Source organism: Meriones unguiculatus, chromosome 12, assembly GCF_030254825.1.
Source record: "Meriones unguiculatus strain TT.TT164.6M chromosome 12, Bangor_MerUng_6.1, whole genome shotgun sequence".
Taxonomy (NCBI): domain Eukaryota; kingdom Metazoa; phylum Chordata; class Mammalia; order Rodentia; family Muridae; genus Meriones; species Meriones unguiculatus.
Genome location: NC_083360.1, coordinates 19327483 through 19346554, shown reverse-complemented (window position 1 = coordinate 19346554; position 19072 = coordinate 19327483). Strand labels below are relative to the sequence as shown.

General features: G+C 38.2%; 2 protein-coding genes and 1 pseudogene across 2 annotated transcripts in view; 1 reads left to right on the top strand and 2 right to left on the bottom strand.

Moving 5' to 3' along the window:
• Positions 1 to 1518: 1518 nt before the first annotated feature.
• Dcaf16 (DDB1 and CUL4 associated factor 16) lies at positions 1519 to 2122 on the bottom strand. Its single transcript, XM_021657271.1, is given in 4 exon segments — positions 1519 to 1627; positions 1629 to 1714; positions 1716 to 1810; positions 1813 to 2122. Coding segments are annotated over 4 exon segments (600 nt in total).
• A 4799-nt stretch (positions 2123 to 6921) lies between these two features.
• LOC110561028 (glutathione S-transferase P-like) lies at positions 6922 to 7505 on the bottom strand (annotated as a pseudogene).
• A 1782-nt stretch (positions 7506 to 9287) lies between these two features.
• Ncapg (non-SMC condensin I complex subunit G) overlaps positions 9288 to 19072 on the top strand; it is a 37088-nt gene continuing 27303 nt past the window's right edge. Inside the window, exons 1-9 of the mRNA XM_060365358.1 lie at positions 9288 to 9471; positions 10287 to 10487; positions 11092 to 11320; positions 13190 to 13335; positions 13590 to 13674; positions 14729 to 14921; positions 15362 to 15511; positions 16761 to 16901; positions 18620 to 18743. Coding sequence (XP_060221341.1) covers positions 9361 to 9471; positions 10287 to 10487; positions 11092 to 11320; positions 13190 to 13335; positions 13590 to 13674; positions 14729 to 14921; positions 15362 to 15511; positions 16761 to 16901; positions 18620 to 18743 — 1380 coding nt within the window. The 5' untranslated portion in view covers positions 9288 to 9360. The remainder of the gene's footprint in view (positions 9472 to 10286; positions 10488 to 11091; positions 11321 to 13189; positions 13336 to 13589; positions 13675 to 14728; positions 14922 to 15361; positions 15512 to 16760; positions 16902 to 18619; positions 18744 to 19072) is intronic.

Below are 19072 nucleotides of genomic sequence, written 5' to 3'. Positions count from 1 at the left end.
GTTTCTGATATATTGTTATACAGTAGGATATCATTTGAAGTCAATAATCTCCATAAACATTTTTCTTCTCTACTAAAATACACACCTTTATTTGTAAGGCAGGAAAAATATGGCTCAGCAGTCTTTATCATCCTAAAATTTGCTAAATTTTACACAATTACTATTCCATTACTGTTTAAATTTTTACTTATTTTTTTTTTCATTCAATTGGGGGAATTCAGAAAAAGCAAAACTAAAATGAAGATAGATACACACACAACCTGTTTTGATTTAGGTACTGGGTTATCTAGAATCACACATAAGTTTTACTATTTTCGGGTATGTAAAAAGATTTAACAGTCTTATGCATTTTTCATATGTTCATACCTGTTTTCACTCAAACAAACATAGCAGGACACATTTATAAGGGCATGTACTATCTTGACTCAATGCTACACCCACCCCCCTCCCATCACCACCAAAGCTGAAAACTAATCTACTTAGAAAACAATGCTGTTAATAAAACTCTTAATTTCATAGCAGGGTAGTTCTATAGGAAGTTTCTTTTAAATTAGAGGATTTCCAAAATGTTTGCAATGGATGTTGGAAGTGCAAAACGTTCTGTTCCAGAAAATTAATCCAGGTAAAATATTTTAACCATTTTGCAGTTTATACTGAAAACACTAGTTCTGGTGAAAGTTGATTCTTTCTGTAATTTGAATATATTTGTTTGAAAAAGCCTTGGTACCAAGATTTAAGAGACATATTCCTTACAGAAGTCTGTTTATATCTAGAATAAGATTTTATAGGCCAAATTAGCTAGAGATAGCCTGGTAAAGGTATATGATACAGAGTGTTCATGAAGTAATTGGAAGTTCCTTTATTAGGCTTGGAGTAGGATAGGCTAAATTGGAAACTACACTGCCACAAGAAACAAGAACCTTCAAGAAGTGTCATATGAATATATCATTTTTTATATAATTATTTCAATTAATTTAATTACCTTTCTAAAAATTATATCTGAGAGGGTATGCCTAAATCCTACATTTTCTTTAGTTGTATGACAAGATGTTTGGGTCATTAAGTAGTAGATAGTATTTTAGCTCATGAGAGAATATTATTTGCTTGAGAAGGCATCAGTTTCCCAAATTCAGATTATCTGATTTACTTTGTAGCCCTTGACTTGTTGTTGTTGTTTTATGCATTAGGGTTCTGCCTGCATGTATGTACCAATGCACTCCTGGTACCCAAGGTAGTCAGAGGAGTGTTGAAGCCTCTGGAACTGGAATTACAGTTTTAAGCCACCATGTGGATGCTGGAAATTGAACCTACTCCTTTGTCATAACAAATGCCCTTAACCACTGAGATTAGTCTCCAGTACCCCGGATCCTTTTCTAAATAAACAACACGACTATCAAAATGTTGACTTTAAAAATTATTTTATATTACATCCCAATCACCCTTCCTCCTCTCTCAGCCCCTCCCTCTCACCTCAACTCCTCACCATTCTCCAGTCCTCCCTTTCACAAATGCCAGCCTTTATGGTGAAGCAGTTAGGAGTTTGTTAACTGCCTTCTGGAGATCAGTGTAGGAAAAGGTAGTGCAGGCTGTTTCCTTATCTACCTGTGTCAGGCAGTCACAGCAACAAAAAAACATAAGAGTCAGGGAACTGAATTATATATTAACATTTGGGAAGGGCTTTACTCAGTGTTTGGCTTAGCTGTTTGCTGGCAAAAATGCAATGCTCCATTTAGGGTAGCATGATATCTAGAGAGCTGGCTGAGATTTTTAAGGGGCCTTTGAAGAGTTGGGACTCCAGAAGAGGCCAGAAGGGCTATTCAGGAATTGGTTTCAGTTGGGGACACAATGGGAAGCAATGGAAGAGTCTTACAAGTATATAGACTAGATTGTTTTGTTTTAAGAGTTCAGTATGCTATAACTAGAAATTGGGATTCTAAAAGTTTCCAAGTTTTAGATATTTTAAAAGGTCCTTCACCTGGCAGGCAAGATTTCCAAGAGGTGTTAGGCTGGGCATTATGGGGTCATCTTCTTCAGAGAAATCCCATTGTTCTCTAAAGGTAGACCTTTCTCCTTTGATTTCTGATTCTGTTAAACAATTAGGAGATGACATTTTGGGGCCCATTAGAATAAAACAGCATGGAAACAGAAAAAGGTGACAATTTAAAGCAAAATATGTACACCTTTAACAATGATAAGCAGAAAAAAAAATCTCATCAATCTTGTCTTTTTGTTCATTACACATATAAGGTTGTCTCAGGCACACACTGTGCAGTCCTGGCTATTATGCACTGGTTATTATGCACTATCCTTAGGATCAGATCTATGTGCAGAATAACACCCAGAGATGTGAAAATACGTAAAATCTTAGCAATTAGCAAAGCTGACCAAAATCTTGATGATTGACAGTCTTACATACTGCTGGAAATCTTAGTCAATGTTTTAAAAAAATTATAATAATTTCACAGTAAGAAAACAGAACACGTAAACCTGCAAAAGACAGAGGAACCAATGACACAGAAAGTCAGACAGTCCATACTCTCAGCTCAGATAGAATAAACGAATATTATGAAGACACCCACCTTTTGTGAACAGAAGAGTAAAAGAAGAGTAAAAGAGAACAGAAGAGTAAAAGTTGCTTCTTTTACTACCAGAGCAAAAGAAGGCAAAACGCTTCTGAGTTTACCTTTAAGCAACAAACATAAAAGTACTCTCAAACCTAGTTTGTATGATCTCCTTCATTCTGAAAAGAAACCTTTGTTATGTATCTTAAGTCTGTGTTTTATTAAGACAGGAGGGGCTGGCTTTTAATTGTCATGTCCTTTTATTATTATTTTTTAGTTGTTTTCATTTAAAACGGACTGCATCTGTAATATTCAAAGTACTCTTCAAAACATTAACTCAACCTTTTAAAAAAAACAATGAACAACAAGAGAAGGTATATTACAAGGCATATAAAGTCTACAACAGTGATCCCATTGCTATATTTCTTTTATATTCCATGTGTATATATTTCCATATCAAAGCAAATTAAGCACATCTCTTCTAAACATCTTCATGTATAATTTAGTTTTCAAGAATGCCGATCTAAAATTTGGAATAAATAACCTTACAATATATGTTGTTTAGGTTTTGTTATTTTTTTAATTTTACAATTCTTTTTTTAATTTTTTTATTTTTTTACTATTAATTACACTTTATTCATTTTATATTCTCCCATAAGCCCCTCTCTCCTCCCCTCCCAATCCCACACTCTCTCCCCCTTCCTCAGGCATGCCCTTCCCCAAGTCCAATGATGGGGAGGTCCTCTTCTCCTTCCTTCTGATGTTAGTCTATCAGATCACATCAAGAGTGGCTGCATTGTCATCTTCTGTGGCCTGGTAAGGCTGCACCCCCCCCTCAAGGGAAGGTGAACAAAGAGCAGGCCAATCAGATTATGTCAGAGGCAGTCTCTCTTCCCATTACTATGTAACCTACTTGGACACTGAACTGCCATGGGCTACATCTGTGCAGGGGTTCTAGGTTATCTCCATGAATAGTCCTTGGTTGGAATATGAGTCTCTGGGAAGTTCCCTGTGTTCAAGTTTTCTGGTTCTGTTGCTCTCCTTGTGTGGTTCCTGTCCTCTCCAGCTCTTATTATTTCCCAATTCTTACATAAGATTCCATGCACTCTGCCCAACAGTTGGCCATAAGTCTCAGCGTCTGCTTTGATAGTCTGCAGGGCAGAGGCTTTCAGAGGCCCTCTGTGGCAGGTTCCTAGGTTGTTTCCTGTTTTCTTCTTCTGATGTTCAACCTCTTTGCCTTTCAGGATTGAGCGTTTTAGTCAGGGTCCTCTCTCTTGCTTAGTTTCTTTAGATGTACAGTTTTTAGTAGGTGTATCTGATGTTATGTCTATATGAGTGAGTATATACCATGTGTGTCTTTCTCCTTCTGGGACAGCTCACTCAGGATGATCCTTTCCAGGTCCCACCATTTACCTACAAATTTCATGATTTCCTTATTTTTCATTGTTGAGTAATACTCCATTGTGTAGATGTACCACAATTTCTGCATCCATTCTTCAGTTGAGGGGCATCTGGGCTGTTTCCAGCTTCTGGCTATTACAAATAAAGGTGCTACAAACATGGTTGAGCAAATGTCCTTATTGTGTATTTGAGCCTCTTTTGGATATGTGCCTAGGAGTGGTATAGCTGGATCTTGAGGATCCAGCTATTGAGGATCTAGCTATTCCTAGTTGTCTGAGAAAGCACCAGATTGACTTCCAGAGTGGTTGTACAAGTTTACATTCCCACCAGCAGTGGAGGAGGGTTCCCCTTTCTCCACAACCTCTCCAGCATGTGTTGTCACTTGAGTTTTTCATCTTGGCCATTCTGATATGTGTAAGGTGAAATTTCAGGGTTGTTTTGATTTGCATTTCCCTAATGGCTAATGAGGTTGAGCATTTCTTTAAGTGCTTCTCTGCCACTCGATATTCCTCTACAGAGAATTCTCTGTTTAGCTCTGTTTCCCATTTTTTTAATTGGATTACTTGGTTTGCTGCTTTTCAGCTTCTTTAGTTCTTTATATATACTGGGTATTACTCCTCTATCAGATAGAGGGCTGGTGAAGATTCTTTCCCAATCTGTAGGCAGTTGCTTTGTTTCGATGACAGTGTCCTTTGATTTACAGAAGCTTTTCACCTTCATGAGGTCCCATTTATTGATTGTTGCTCTTAGAGCCTGTGCTGTTGGTGTTCTGTTCAAGAAGTTTTCTCCTGTGCCAATGAGTATTCAAGGGTATTCCCCACTTTTTTTTTTTTTCTAACTGATTTAATGTGTCTGGTTTTATGTTGAGGTCTTTGATCCACTTGGACTTTAGTTTTGTGCAGGGTGATAAGTATGGATCTATTTTCATTTTTCTACATGTAGACATCCAGTTGGACCAGCACCATTTGTTGAAGATGCTGTCTTTTCTCCATTGTATGGTTTTGGCATCTTTGTCAAAGATCAGGTGTCCATAAGTGTGTGGGTTTATCGCTGGGTCCTCTGTTCGGTTCCATTGATCCACCATTCTGTTTCTATGCCAGTACCATGCAGTTTTTATTACTGTTGCTCTATAGTACAGCTTAAGATCAGGGATGGAGATACCCCCAGAAGATTTTTTATTGTAGAGGATTGTTTTGGCAATTCTGGGTTTCTTGTTATTCCATATGAAGTTGAGAATTTTTCTTTCTAGGTCAGTAAAGAATTGTGTTGGTAATTTGATGGGAATTGCATTGAATCTGTAGATCGCTTTTGGTTAGATGGCCATTTTTACTATATTAATCCTGCCAAGCCATGAGCATGGGAGATCTTTCCATCTTCTGATATCTTCTTCTATTTTTTTCTTCAGAGACTTGAAATTGTTTTTATACAAGTCTTTGATTTGCTTGGTTAGGGTTACTCCAAGGTACTTTATGTCATTTGTGGCTATTGTGAAGGGTGTTGTTTCCCTAATTTCTCTCTCAGCCCTTTTGTCTTTTGTATATAGGAGGGCTACTGATTTTTTTGAATTAATTTTGTATCTGGCCACTTTGCTGAAGGTGTTTATCAGCTGTAGGAGTTCCCTGGCCTATGTCCATCCCCTTTGCTTAGTTCCTTGTGAGGGTTTCTCCAGACAGTGACACCTTGTCTCTGGTGTCCTGGGGCACACAGTTCTGTCTGTGAGGAATAGTTGGTACAAAGCAGGTCTCTGGGCTGGCAGCATGCACGTCTGCCTGCTAGTCTGCAGGAGCTGGGTGCCCAACTACTCTTTGTGCTTCCGGCCTGGGGCCAGTTCAGTGATGGGGCTCATACCCGGTGGTCTGTGAAAGACTTTCCCCAGGTAGAGTCTGGGCATCCCAAGTCAGTATTGTTTCCTTCCTTCCCTGTGGGGCCTCTCCTGACAGGAACTCCCTGTCTCTGTTGCACTAGGGTGCGCAGCTCCATCTGTGCTAAAGAGCTGGGCGCAGCCACTCCATGCTGGCATCGGGAGGCCAGTTCAGTGATGGCAGCGGGTACCCGAGGTCAGCGAGACTTTTTCCAGGTAAAGACTGGGTGACCCGTGGCCAGTCCTGCTGCTTTCCTTCCCTGTGGGTTTTTCTCGAGACTGGGACTCCTAGTCTCTGGTGTTTTTTTGCCCACCGATCAGCCTGGGAAGGTAATCAGGACAGGTAGGTGTGTGGCTCTGGTCTGGGGACCTAGTGCCTGAGTGACTCGGGATCTCTTCCGGGTTCTGGCTGGGTGACCTGAGAGTGGACTGGACTGATTCCCACGCGGTGGGGTTTTCCTCTCACCTGGGAAACAGGATTGCTGTTGTTTTAGGGTCCAGAGTTCAGTCTCTTGGTCACTGTATGGAAAATGTTGTCCTGCTTCTTAGATACAGTGTTCTCCTGGTGCTGCCATCTTGGCCTCCCCCCTAATTATTCCTCTTAAGCTTTTTATGTCGGTTTTGCTATTTTCTAAACTAAAGTTTACCAAAGACATGAAGTAACTTATTTCTATACATATGTTTTTTCTTGCAGAATAAGAGTCAAGAACTATGTGAGCTTTACAATGAGACTATGCTGTTTGAACTTAGTACAGCATCTTGTAAAAGTTCTCAGATTATAATGTTGGAAGCATACCAAATCCATACAGCGTTCATTCCTAAAATCTGCTACTTGAATCAAAACAGTCATAGTGACCTCTGCTGGCCAGATTCCTCATATTTCATTGATGATGAACTAGCCAGATAAAATTCTGTAAAGATATGAGACATTTTTATCACCAAAGCAGTAAAGGTAGCAAGCACCTAAAACACAGAGACAATTAAAGGTCACAACTGTCACAAAATATTAATAGGTTCTAAGTGGTATTTTTTTCCTGTCTTACAAACTTCATTAGACCTGGGAAAAGGGAAACAAACAGCTCTTGTCTCTCCTGTCCACTACTGTTTGCCATTGCCATTGATTGTACAGTTCACATGGTCGGGTGAAGGCAGAAAGGCCTTGATCTTTGGCTGCTACTGAGACATGCCACATAGGCAGAGAGCAGGGGAAAGTTGTCCAGGCAGCCAGGGGCCAGGGCCTGGTGCATCAGCAGCAGGTCCGGCGAAGTTGTAATCAGCAAAAGAAATCTGGTCACCCATGATGAAGCTTTGCCTCCCTGGTTCTGGGACAGCAGGGTCTCAAAAGGCTTAGGTGCCCAGGCAGGGCCTTCACATAGCCATCCTTACCACCCTCACATTTAGTGTAGATGAGGGTAATCTATTTGCAGCTATGGTCTTCCATCCCACTATTCAACATATCTACCAAGGCAGCCTCCCTCTGATCTCTCCCGTAAAGCCGAAAGGAGCGGCCCAGGTGCCTCAAGATGGCATTAGATACAGGGTGGGGTGTCCAGCCTCAAACGTGGGAGCTGCCCATACACACAGGTGGACTTGAGCAAGCCTTGCATCCACATATATTTGGTAACCATCTCCTCCATCCAGCTCTGGCCCTGGTCAGCCAGCAGCATGCACATGGCCTCACAGCGCCCTCAAACTGCGAAGTGCAGAGTAGGAAATGGTGTACGGTGGCATGACTGCTGCGAAGACCGAGGCATGGATTCAGTGCTGAATACAAGACGAGGGATTTTGGAGGGATTTTGGATGCTGGCGCGAGCCTATGTTCCAAGTGTTTGTTTACTTGACATTAAAAAATGATACACACACTGGTTCTCATTTCATTATCATTTATTTAAAATTTTATTTGTCTTGCATGTGTGGTCCATGTATGTGTAGCTCAGACTGATAGTGGGTGCTTTGATTGATTACTTTAGACCTTAATTTTTGAGACAGGTTTTCAGCAAACCTGAAGCTTGCTATTCTGGCACACTGGCCAGCCAGTGAGCCTCCCAGGTGCAGTCTGGATCTCAGCACCCTCAAGTGCTAGGGTTAGAGACAGGCGCAACACCTGTTATTTTATGTGGCTACTGGGTGTGTGAACTCAGGCCCTCATGATTGTCCAGCAAGCACTTTACCCACTGAGCCATCTCCCTAGCTCCTCCAGAGGGACATAAAGGATTAAATGAAGTAAAGCGCTTAGAATGATGTCACATTCAAGAGTTAGTATTTACAAAATAAATGGATAAAGCTCAAAAACAGTACAGACTGAAAAAGCCAGTTGTATTTATGGGTACTTATACAATGGATGATTAAAACACAAAGAAATACAATCATTCAGGCATTTACTCATGTGGTTATGTGTAAATATACGGTGAAAATTAAATAATACATTTAAAAAGTGATAGGGGAAGATAGCAACTAGAAAGGAGAAAGGCATCCAAGGGGCTTTGAGATGTTTTATTTCATCTGTTCCCAGAGGATGCTGAAGTGTAGGAAAAGAAAACAAAACAAAAAACCCAAACTTTCCCTTCTTTAGTATTTAGGCACCTGCTTCTGGGTTGCCTAGCAACCTATGAGATCATCCTGTGTCTCTAGGGCCACACTTGGCAGGCGTGGTTACTTTGCTCCTTAAAAGGATCAACCCACTACGTCGTCTCTCTTGCCCTCTCCCCTTTTTCTGTTGGGTCGCTTCCCGCTCTTCCCCCCCCCCCCCCATCATTTCTCCCTCTCTTATCTCCATCTAATAAACCTCTTTCATATAAAATCTGTTGTGAGCCTCATCACTGTCTTAATTGGTCCTAACACCCTTCATCCGGAGTCTAAGTCCTTTCAAAGATGAATTAAGTTGATGATACAAACCTAACTTCAAGGAAACAAACACGGGCACAGGATAGCCGGCGGGCATGGAATAAGAGCGAGCAGATGACCGAGCCATGAAATCCACACACTGCTACCATGTGTGTGACACACTGGCGAGGTGTGTCAGGAAGAGGGCAGCCTCCAGACTAAATTCTCCACGGGTCTGAGACTTGATCTGTTTCCCGGACAAACGTCTGCATAACTTGCGTCCCGCGCTCGGCAGCTGTACAAGTCGGAGTTCCCTCGTCAGGAAGCTGCTTCCTCCCCTCACTCCGGGCTCGGGATCCCACCGCATCCCGGACGCAGAAAGTACCAACTAGAAAGTCGAACGCCCGCTAACGATCCTGCCGTAGACGACTCCACTTCCGGCCGTGGCCGAGCCGGCACCGAAATGCCCCTTCTTACTGGGAAAGCGCAGGCCACGCCCCAGGCGCGTGCGTTCCAGCCAGGGGGCGGAGCTGCTGGTTGTCAGATTAGCCGGTCTCTCTCCGTTTCCCGACCCGGCCCCTCACGGAAGTCTCGCGAGATCTCATTCTCCCGCGAGCGTTGTTTGAATACTCCGGCGGCAACCACTCTCTCGGTCGCTCGCGGGGTGGTGTATGGGAAGCGGAGCTGCTCGCAGGCGGTTCTCGACCCGGCGCCATGGCACCGGAGAAGAAGCGGCTTTCTGTGAAGGAGGCTTTTCGGCTGGCGCAGCAGCCGCATCAGAACCAGGCGAAGCTGGTGGTGGCGCTGGGCCGCACGTACGGCGCGGTAAGCGGCCTCGGCTCCCGCGCTCGGGGGCACAGCCTTCGCGCCCCGCGTCGCAGTGACCTGGGGGTCAGGCGCTCCGAGGCTCGCCCGGGCTCTCCTGGCCTCAGCCTAGCTCGGAACTTCCGGCGTCGTTCCCTCGGAGCCGCCTCCCGTCGTCTCCGTCCCCTTCCCCAGGGCCGGGGTGGGGAGGAGCAACCCGTTCTCTGTAGTTTGGTGTTGCACTGCTGGAGTGAATCTTAGGCCCCTTTACCTCCTTTGGAGGGATCTCTAGTTCATCACAGTAGACCCGGCCGAGGTGTTCTAACCAACTCCTAAGCGTCAATCAAATTCATTTCACCAAATATCGAAATCATTAGGACCGTGGGAACAGCCGGTTTAACGAAGTTCATATAAACGGGATTAAGGATTTGGAATAGGATGTGAAAGGAAATTGCTTGATGTTAGGAACACCTGAATAAAATATACAGAAGGACAAAAAAAAATACCCTGTTGATTTTGAGTTATTCATGCCGAATTTTGTTTTGCATTAATACGGAAGGAAAATCATCGAAATCCCACGGTGTTGAAAGAGAAACGAGGTATTTTTTCAATGTCCAAATTTATGCTTTGTATTTTTGTAGAGGTGCAAATTACACACTGAAGAGAAATGTGTGCAGATTTATTTCTCCTTTCTTGGTTTGGATAGTTTATTATTGAGTAGTTTATTAAAAAAGATTTTAGTTTGACCTAAGGTTAAAGCTTTCAGCAGTGTAATGGTAGTGTTGGAAATAAAGAACTTTTATTAATGCAGCTTATGGACGTATTTCTTCTTTCAGACGGATGATAAAACAGCTTTTCAGGAGGAGTTTGTTCATTACCTTAAATATGCTATGGTGGTATATAAACGTGAACCCGCTGTGGAGAGGGTCATCGACTTTACAGCCAAGTTTGTAACTTCATTTCACCAGTCTGAACAGGAAGAAGAGGAGGAGAAAGATGGTGGCTTTTTAAATTATTTGTTTACCTTTCTCTTAAAGGTACCGTGAAACCTTGGGGGAAGGCATGTGTTTGGCCATGATCATTGTTATTTTCCACAGAGAAAATGTATGTGAGTAAGTCCTTTATAGGAGACTTTAACTGTCATTAAGATGAAAGGATAACTCCAGCATTACATTTTTAACTTTAAATTCTCACTTTTGTTGAAATGTTTTCATTTAAGTAAAAAATTCCCTCACAGAGGGATATGCTTATTTTGTGATGTAGCAAGTAGTTTTCATACCACTTGAGATACTAAAGTATTTAGTATGCATATGCAATATGATCTCTCTGCAAGTAAGGAGTTATTGTCTTTATCTTATCTGTAGTGCTAGGATTTAAACCTAGGCCTTTACTCCTGCTGGTACACTTATCTGATTGATAGTTATTTTTTACTCTGTTTTGAGACAATGTTTCTTTAAGTTGCTCATACTATCCTTGAATTTAATTTGTAGCTCAAACAGACCTTGAACTTGTGGTTCTTCTATCTGGTATTATAGGCCTGTACCATTGACATGGCTGCATTGTCAATTTTTGAATTTTGAACATAGATACCATTTAAGAATGGAATGTGACTAGGAATAACTTTTGATTTGTTTTGTGTAGTCTCATGAAGCAAACAGCAATGCAGTCAGATTTAGAGTTTGCCAGCTCATTAATAAACTTCTTGGAAATCTGCCAGAAAATGCCCAAATTGATGATGACTTGTTTGATAAAATTAATAAAGCCATGCTTATTAGATTGAAAGATAAGATTCCAAATGTGAGAATACAAGCGGTTTTGGCTCTTTCTCGACTCCAAGATCCCAAGGATGATGATTGCCCGGTAGTTGATGGTATGTATGGTTTCCTAGAGAATGGTTCAATATGTTGACTTTGTCAGTTTTTCAGTATTTGGATGTTATGTGTACGTATATATGTATATGTGAATAGGCGTGTACATTCATGTGGAAGCCAGACATTATAGTCAGGTGTCCTCCTCTGCTGTGCTCTACCTTAGTTTTTGAGACAGCATCTCATTAGATCTAGAGCTCATCTACTCTGGTCAGTAAGCCCCAGGAATCCTGTTTGCTTATCCCCAGTACTGAGATCATGTGTGCATGCAACTGTGCTTGGTTTTTATGCTGGTACTGGGGAGTGGAACATCAGGCCATGCTTGTGTAGCAAGTGCTGTCCCAAATAAATCTATCTTCCTAACCTAGTATTGAATTTTTTACTAATTATAGATGTCTGTATGTTATGGAAGTATCAGTCCAACAGCTTAAAATGAGAGAATATTATCAGTACTTAACTCTGTCTTATTTCAGTTGTATCCCTTCTTTCAGGGATAGAAATAGTTACAATGAATTTTGAATTAGTTGCCCTGTTTACATAATAAACTAAACAGTCATGATTGTCTCAGTGATTAAATTTTGTCTGCCATTTTTTTTATAACATATTTTTTGTGTCTTTCTTCCCCTCAAAATTATTCTTAATTTTAGTATTCATTTAGGATGACGTTTTTAGTTTTGCTATATTTTACTGTTTTGTTTTATGGAGTTTATTATTGTGCATGGTGATAACACTTCTAGTTGTTTGCAATTACTTTGTTTTAAAAAGTGTTAGGATCAGAGTGTGGTGTGTCATGCCTTTAATCCCAGTGCTCTGAAGGCTATGGCAGGCGGATATCTTGAGTTTGAGGTATATGGAGTGAGTTCTAGGGCAGTCATGGCTACACAGCCCTGTCTTGAAAATCAACCAAACCAATCCAGTTTTAGGACTTTTTTTTTTTTTTAATATACATGACTTTGGGGCATAGATTAAAGGGTTTATAGAATTACACATAGAGATAGACTTAAGGGTTTTACTCTATTAGTTTCACTCTAAAAAAGTTATTTACTCACTAGTATTCTCAGTAATGGGACATAAAAGTATGCATTGACTCATATCTTTAGTTTCAGCATATTTTAAAATCTGATGCTCTATTTAGTATATGTTATTGTTACCCATCTTCATAAATTCAGCAGCTGATCATCATGAGCTGTTTAAGGATGGTGATACATTTTGAGAAGTTTTATTATTAGGTGATTTTTGTAATGTTAAACATAGATTATTCGTGGACAAATGATAGTTTAATCACTCAGTGTGGCTTCTGGTATAGTCTAAAGATCCACCATTAAACATCTGTGAGAGTATTGCCAGTATAATATGGCATGCTCTTTTATAGTCTATTGAACACATGAATTTATAACATTATTCTCAAGATTAAAAGTGTAAAATGTGTACCTTCATGGCTTCCTTTCTGAATGGCTATTCTAATTGTATAGAAGTTCCCTGAGTTATATATATATATATATATATATATATAGTCTTTGGGTTTGGTTGATTTTAGAGTGTGATTTTTTTTAATAACATTTTTATAATAAAGTTTAAAATAGATTAAAATAATAGATCCTATGTAAAACCATATCAACTTAAAATAAATTGCCTACTCTAATCATCTCCTGACTGTTGAGGTAGTTTTTCAACCACAGTATATTTAATAATTTAAAATTTCATTTTCAGAAGGTAATAGAAATTTTCTTTCTTTTTTTTTTTTTTGCTAAAAGTGAATACATAAAGGTAGTATTTCTATTTTTTTTATAAAATGAAATATCAGAATGTGGATACTTCTGTGACTTAAATAACATTACTAATGTTAAAATGTATTGCTTTATTTATTTTAGCATATGTTACTTTGATTGAAAATGATTCAAATTCAGAAGTTAGGCGTGCAGTGTTATCCTGTATTGCACCATCAGCAAAGACTTTGCCAAAAATTGTAGGACGTACAAAGGATGTAAAGGACACTGTCAGAAAGCTGGCTTATCAGGTAAATAAATTCAGTATCTTCTACAGGCATGTTCTTGAAAGATAAGCCATTTTATGGGAATTTGGAAAAAAACTTGGTAACTGATTTTTTTTCCAATTAAGACTTGAAGAATATAAAACTTAGGTAGAGTATTATTTATTAAACATATTAACAGACAATTTAAAAAATTGGCTTAATTTACTGAAGAATGCAGTATTCATAAGTAAGACATCTCTACAGTGTGTTGAGATCAATGGCTATCTTACCTTTTTAAGGTGTTAGCCGAGAAAGTTCACATGAGAGCGATGTCCATTGCTCAGAGAGTACTGCTTCTTCAGCAAGGTCTTAACGACAGATCAGGTAAGAGTAACATCTTTATAAGCATTGGATTTGGAAGTTAGACTTAAGTTTAATAAAACTGGTATTTCCATATGTCTTATGAAATATTTTGGGGTTAAAACCTTGGTATTTTGAAGGATCAAGGCATTTCTTTCATGCTTCTGTGCTTTAGGGAGGGGAAGACTATTCTAAAGTCCATGTAGTTACTTCTGCAAGTCTGTTAGAATCCTTGTGTTTCCCACATCTTTCTCAGGCAGTACTGATCTGTTTTTCTGTAACTTAACTTAAATGTGTTCTGTGCATCGGAACAATGAGGAATGGGCAGACCACTGTAATGTGCCACGCTCTCATCTGTTAAACTATAGAATCTGCTTATAGGAAGAACGTTCTAAAGATTGTTGACTCTCCTGAAGCTGTTTAGTTTCAGTTTTGCTGTACCAAGAAAGCAAGCTTGAACTTTTGAGTATTGTCAGAAGATTGAATAGGATACCCTTAAATCAGCAGCTCTCAACAAATGACACTTACACAGGGTGTGCCTAAGACTATCAAAAAACACAGATATAATTCATAACAGTAGCCAAATTACAGTTAAGAAGTAGCAACAAAAATAATTTTATGGTTGGGGTCACCACACATGAAGAACTGTGTTAAAGGGTCACAGCAGTGAGAACCACTGTGTTAAATGATAAAAATAGAGTTTGTTTAGTAAAGTGTGTTGTGATTCAATACTGTGAATAGAGTTCATGTGGTAGATGGAGTCAGTCAACAAATAATAAATTTTAATATTCTGATATGCATGATGTTCAGAGAGGAGACAAGAATTTTTCATTAGGCTATATAGGAGTTAGTTTTTTTTTTTTCTGAACTCCCACTTGTATTTTGAAATAAGCATTATCATGACTTTAATAATACTGTATCTTTTTCCATAGCATGCTTTGTTCTGCCTATTATTTACTTGTATTGTAAAATCAGTGTTTACAATGGTTTAATAAAAATGATTTAATTAAAATGGGGATAATATAGGGGAAAAAGGTCTAGGCTGTGCATTATTCACCTGTTTTAAATGACTCACCAGGACCTGTGAAACAAGCAGTACAAAAGCATCTTCTCCAAGGGTGGTTGCAGTTCACTGAAGGAAATATCTTAGAGTTGCTTCATCGATTAGATGTTGAAAACTCTTCTGATGTGGCCGTCTCCGTTCTCAATTCCTTATTCTCAACGACTACCCTCAGTGAGCTGGTGGGAATTTGTAAAAATGATGATGGCAGGTATATAAAGACTTCATTATTTAAATTGTACAAGTTTTGTAATTGAACTTCTGCAATTAAAATTAATTTTTCTCCCTGCATTTTCAGATTTTATCAGTGCCTTTTATTGGTCCCTCTTTTTTTTTAATGAATGTCTTTTTTTCCCCTCTGGTACACGAACTCTTTAGTTTTTGTCAGATATTACTTCAGTTGTGCCCTTTCATTTGAAAGTTTGATTTTTATACTAAATCTGCTGTGAAAACATCCCCAAATACACATTCTTGCCACCTTAGCTTTTTTTGCCTTTTCTTAGTCTAAGGATTTTTTTTTCCTCCATTATTTTTTGGGTGGGTAAATTAATGACTTAATAATAGAAAGAAATCTGCATCTTATTTTTCCATTCTTACTCTGTTTTTTCAACTGCATGTAAAGGTAACTCTCTTATTCTCTTCTAAATGAAGGAAGTTGATTCCAGTGGAAACATTAACTCCTGAAATTGCTTTGTACTGGCGCACTCTTTGTGAATATTTGAAATCAAAAGGAGATGAAGGTGAAGAATTTTTAGAGCAGATTTTGCCAGAGCCTGTAGTATATGCAGAGTATTTACTAAGGTAAATTTTTCTTTTGTTGTAACTTATGTCAAACTATTATGTTGCTCTATATACTAATTTCATAGTCCTCTTATTCAGAATCATTAGGTAGAGTATTATTTATTGAACATATTGTTTAATAATTTAAAAATTGTAACAATTTACAAACAATTTTTGTATAAATAAGTATAAATGGGTATGTTAATTGAGTGCTTCTGAAGAATCTGTTGTGTGGTTAGTATACTGAAGTGTACAGAGTCAGGGTCTTAATATTCCTGTCACAACGACTGTATTAGCAGCTGATTAATGTGACTTTTCCCTGAAAAATAATTCACTGGTGTTTTATTGAATTTTATCTAATATTCATATATAACAAATTTAAAAAAAATATTCTTTGTAAGCTGTACCTGTTTTTACAGGTATGATGGTTAGATTTGGTACATGGAAGTTTCAGATCATAGGGTAGAATAATGGCCAATTTTATTATACTGTAAGTCTATTTCAATTAACTTAGTAAAAATGAAATAAAACATAACTTTAAAGTTTTATTTTTCTAAATTATCTGTCTTAATATATATGATGGCCAATTTTATGTCAATTTGACACCAGCTAGAGTCATTTTGGAAGAGGGAAACTCTCTTTGGACAATGTCCCCCAGTAGATTGGCATGTGGGCAGATCCATTTTCCTGACTGATGGTTGATTTGAGTGAGCCTAACTCTCTGGGTGGTGCCGTCCTTGGACTGGTGGTCCTGGGTTCTTTCTATAAGAAAGCAGACTGAGCAATCATGGTGATCAAGGAATAAGCAGCACCCCTCTATGGACTGCATCAGCTCCTGCTTCCAGGTTTCTGCCCTGTTCGAGTTTCTGACATGACTTCCTTTACTGATGGACTGTGATGTGAAAATGGAAACAAACCATTTACTCACCCAAGTTGGTTGTCGTGTTTTATTACAATAGAAACTAAGAAAATTCTGCTTAATTCACTGTAAATTATATTTAAAAATACACATTCTTGTCAAAATTCAAATGTAGAGGTAAATTTATTCTTTGCTTTCCCAGTCCCGGCAATCATTGTAGACTTAACAGGTAAATAATTAAAAATGTGCATTTTCAAATCTTTGTTGAAAATATAGCATATTATACATATGTTTTTTGGAACTGTATGTAAAATCAGTATGTGTTGGTATTACACAATTTTATATTGCCTTGTGTGTGCTACATAAATGCTCTTCCACTGAGTTACATCCACTTTATTCTGATTGGTTTAGCTACATCCAGAGCTTCCCAGTAATTAGTGAAGAACAGAGAGGTGATTTTACCTACATTGGAAATTTGATGACAAGAGAATTCATAGGTCAGCAATTGATTCTAATTATAAAGTCTTTGGATACCAGTGAAGAAGGAGGAAGGTATGTTTAAATAAACATTTGATAATTTCCTTTAGTTTCATTTATTTAGGAGCCTACCTTGGTGTACATTTTAGAAGATAATTCTGATATTTCTTTTACTGTAATTACAGTGATAAAGATGATATTATATCCTTTGATTAATCAGGTTTTCAAGACAGTTTTTATTTGATAATTTTATATATACGAACAATATATCTTGCTTATATCCACCTCAAGACTCTTTCCATTCCTTTTGATCATGAACTTGTTCTATTTTAAGGGCTCCTTCTCCCCTTTTTAATTTACCTGAGCCCAGTATGCATTGTCTGAATGTGCATTGCTGTCTGGCCATCCACAAGACTAGAGGACAGCCTACTACACCTCAGAAGAAAAATAATTCTTTCTCCCCTAGTTGCTATCAATTGCCAATATCTCCTCAGCTGGGGCATAGGGCCTCAGGAGCCCCTATCCTATCCATATTGGAATGTTGACTGGCAGGTCTTGTGCAGTTAACTATCGTTGTTATGAGTTGATAAGCATAACAGCCAGGACTTGTCTAGAGGATAGCATTATTACTCCTCCCTATCCTCTGGCTAATTTTCTATATTTAAATATAGTTTTGTTATGATATGATTAGATTTATTTACCCTAGCTCTCTAAAATTGCTAAAGGAAATTTTCTTTCCCTTCATGTATATTGAAATATATATAGTTAATGTTAGGTTGTATTCTGAGAAGTGTGTTAGGTGATTTTATTGGTGTGCAAGCATAGTTATAAATTTAGATATTATAGATTAATTGTTCTGTGTGTTCGTTTGGTATAATTAGAAGATGATGAAATATGTATGAGGCTGCTGCAAAATACAACTTTTATAATAAATATTCTATACTCTACAATACTGGTAAAATATACTTTACAATTTACTCTACAATAATGGTAAAAATACATTATAAATACATAAACCAGTAATAGTAATTTATCATTAAGTGTGATGTGTTGTATATAATTGTATGTGCTATACTCTTATATGGTAATGTATGTTCGCATTGAAGTCCAGCATTACTAGGGCTACTGTATCCTTAGGCATTAGGTATTTTCTAGCTTCATTTTGATTTTCTGGGATCATCAAATACATGGTTTAATGTTTACTGAAACATGTGGCACATGATGGCATATATGTATGGATATATTCCTAGCATTACTACTTCAGAATAAGTAATTTCAGATTTTTTTGGTTTAAAATATTAATAGGTAGTGCTGTCTAGATGGTTTGATTCACCTGTTTTTGTTTTTTTTTTGGAGGATCAGGGTATAGAAGTATAATTTATAATATGTATTATAAATTTGCAGACTATGAGTTGTTGTTTTTTTTTAACCTAAAGTCTGTATGTATGGAGTTTGTATCTAAAGTTACAAACAAATGTAAAAACTAAGACAAATGTAAAGGGAAATGTTAGGAAAAAAATGTATTTTAGGTGGCAAAGTCTCTCATTGTGTAAAGGTGCTTGCTTTTAAACTCTATGACTTTTCACTTGATTCTAAGAACCCACAAGGCAGAAGTAGAAAACTAACTCCTGCAATTTCTTCTCTGATCTCCACATTCAACCCCAGGCATGAGTGTGCCCACTCAGACACACACAGAAAAAAAATTTTTTTTTAGTGTGTGTGTACACACACACACATATATATATAATGTATTTTGTCAAAGTGATAGTTAAAATAGATCTTTTTTATTATAGGAAACGACTGCTGGATATTTTGCAGAAGACTCTTATTCTGCCTACAACCCCAATATCTTTGGTTTCTTTTCTTGTTGAAAGGCTCCTCCATATCATCATAGATGATAATAAAAGGATACAGATTGTAAGTGCTTTTCTTTTTGATGAAGATAAGTTTGATCAGTGATATCAACAGGTCTTAATTTAATTTCTCTTTAGCATCCTTGTCTTTGATTGTATTAGTGTTTGTTTTTCAGCATGTTGTAAAAATGAAAAAGTGTATCTTTCTCACACAGTGTTTAAAATACCTTCCTTCCTTAGCATGCTAATTACTTTGTTGGTCAGTGCGGCAAGTGTGTGAGGAAGGAACAAGTAGGATGAGGTTGAATCATAATTATTGGGAACTAGTGTGTTGAAGTAAGGCTCAAGTTATGTGTTCTTCAGTTATGACTTTGGGCAATTTTTAGCCTGTTT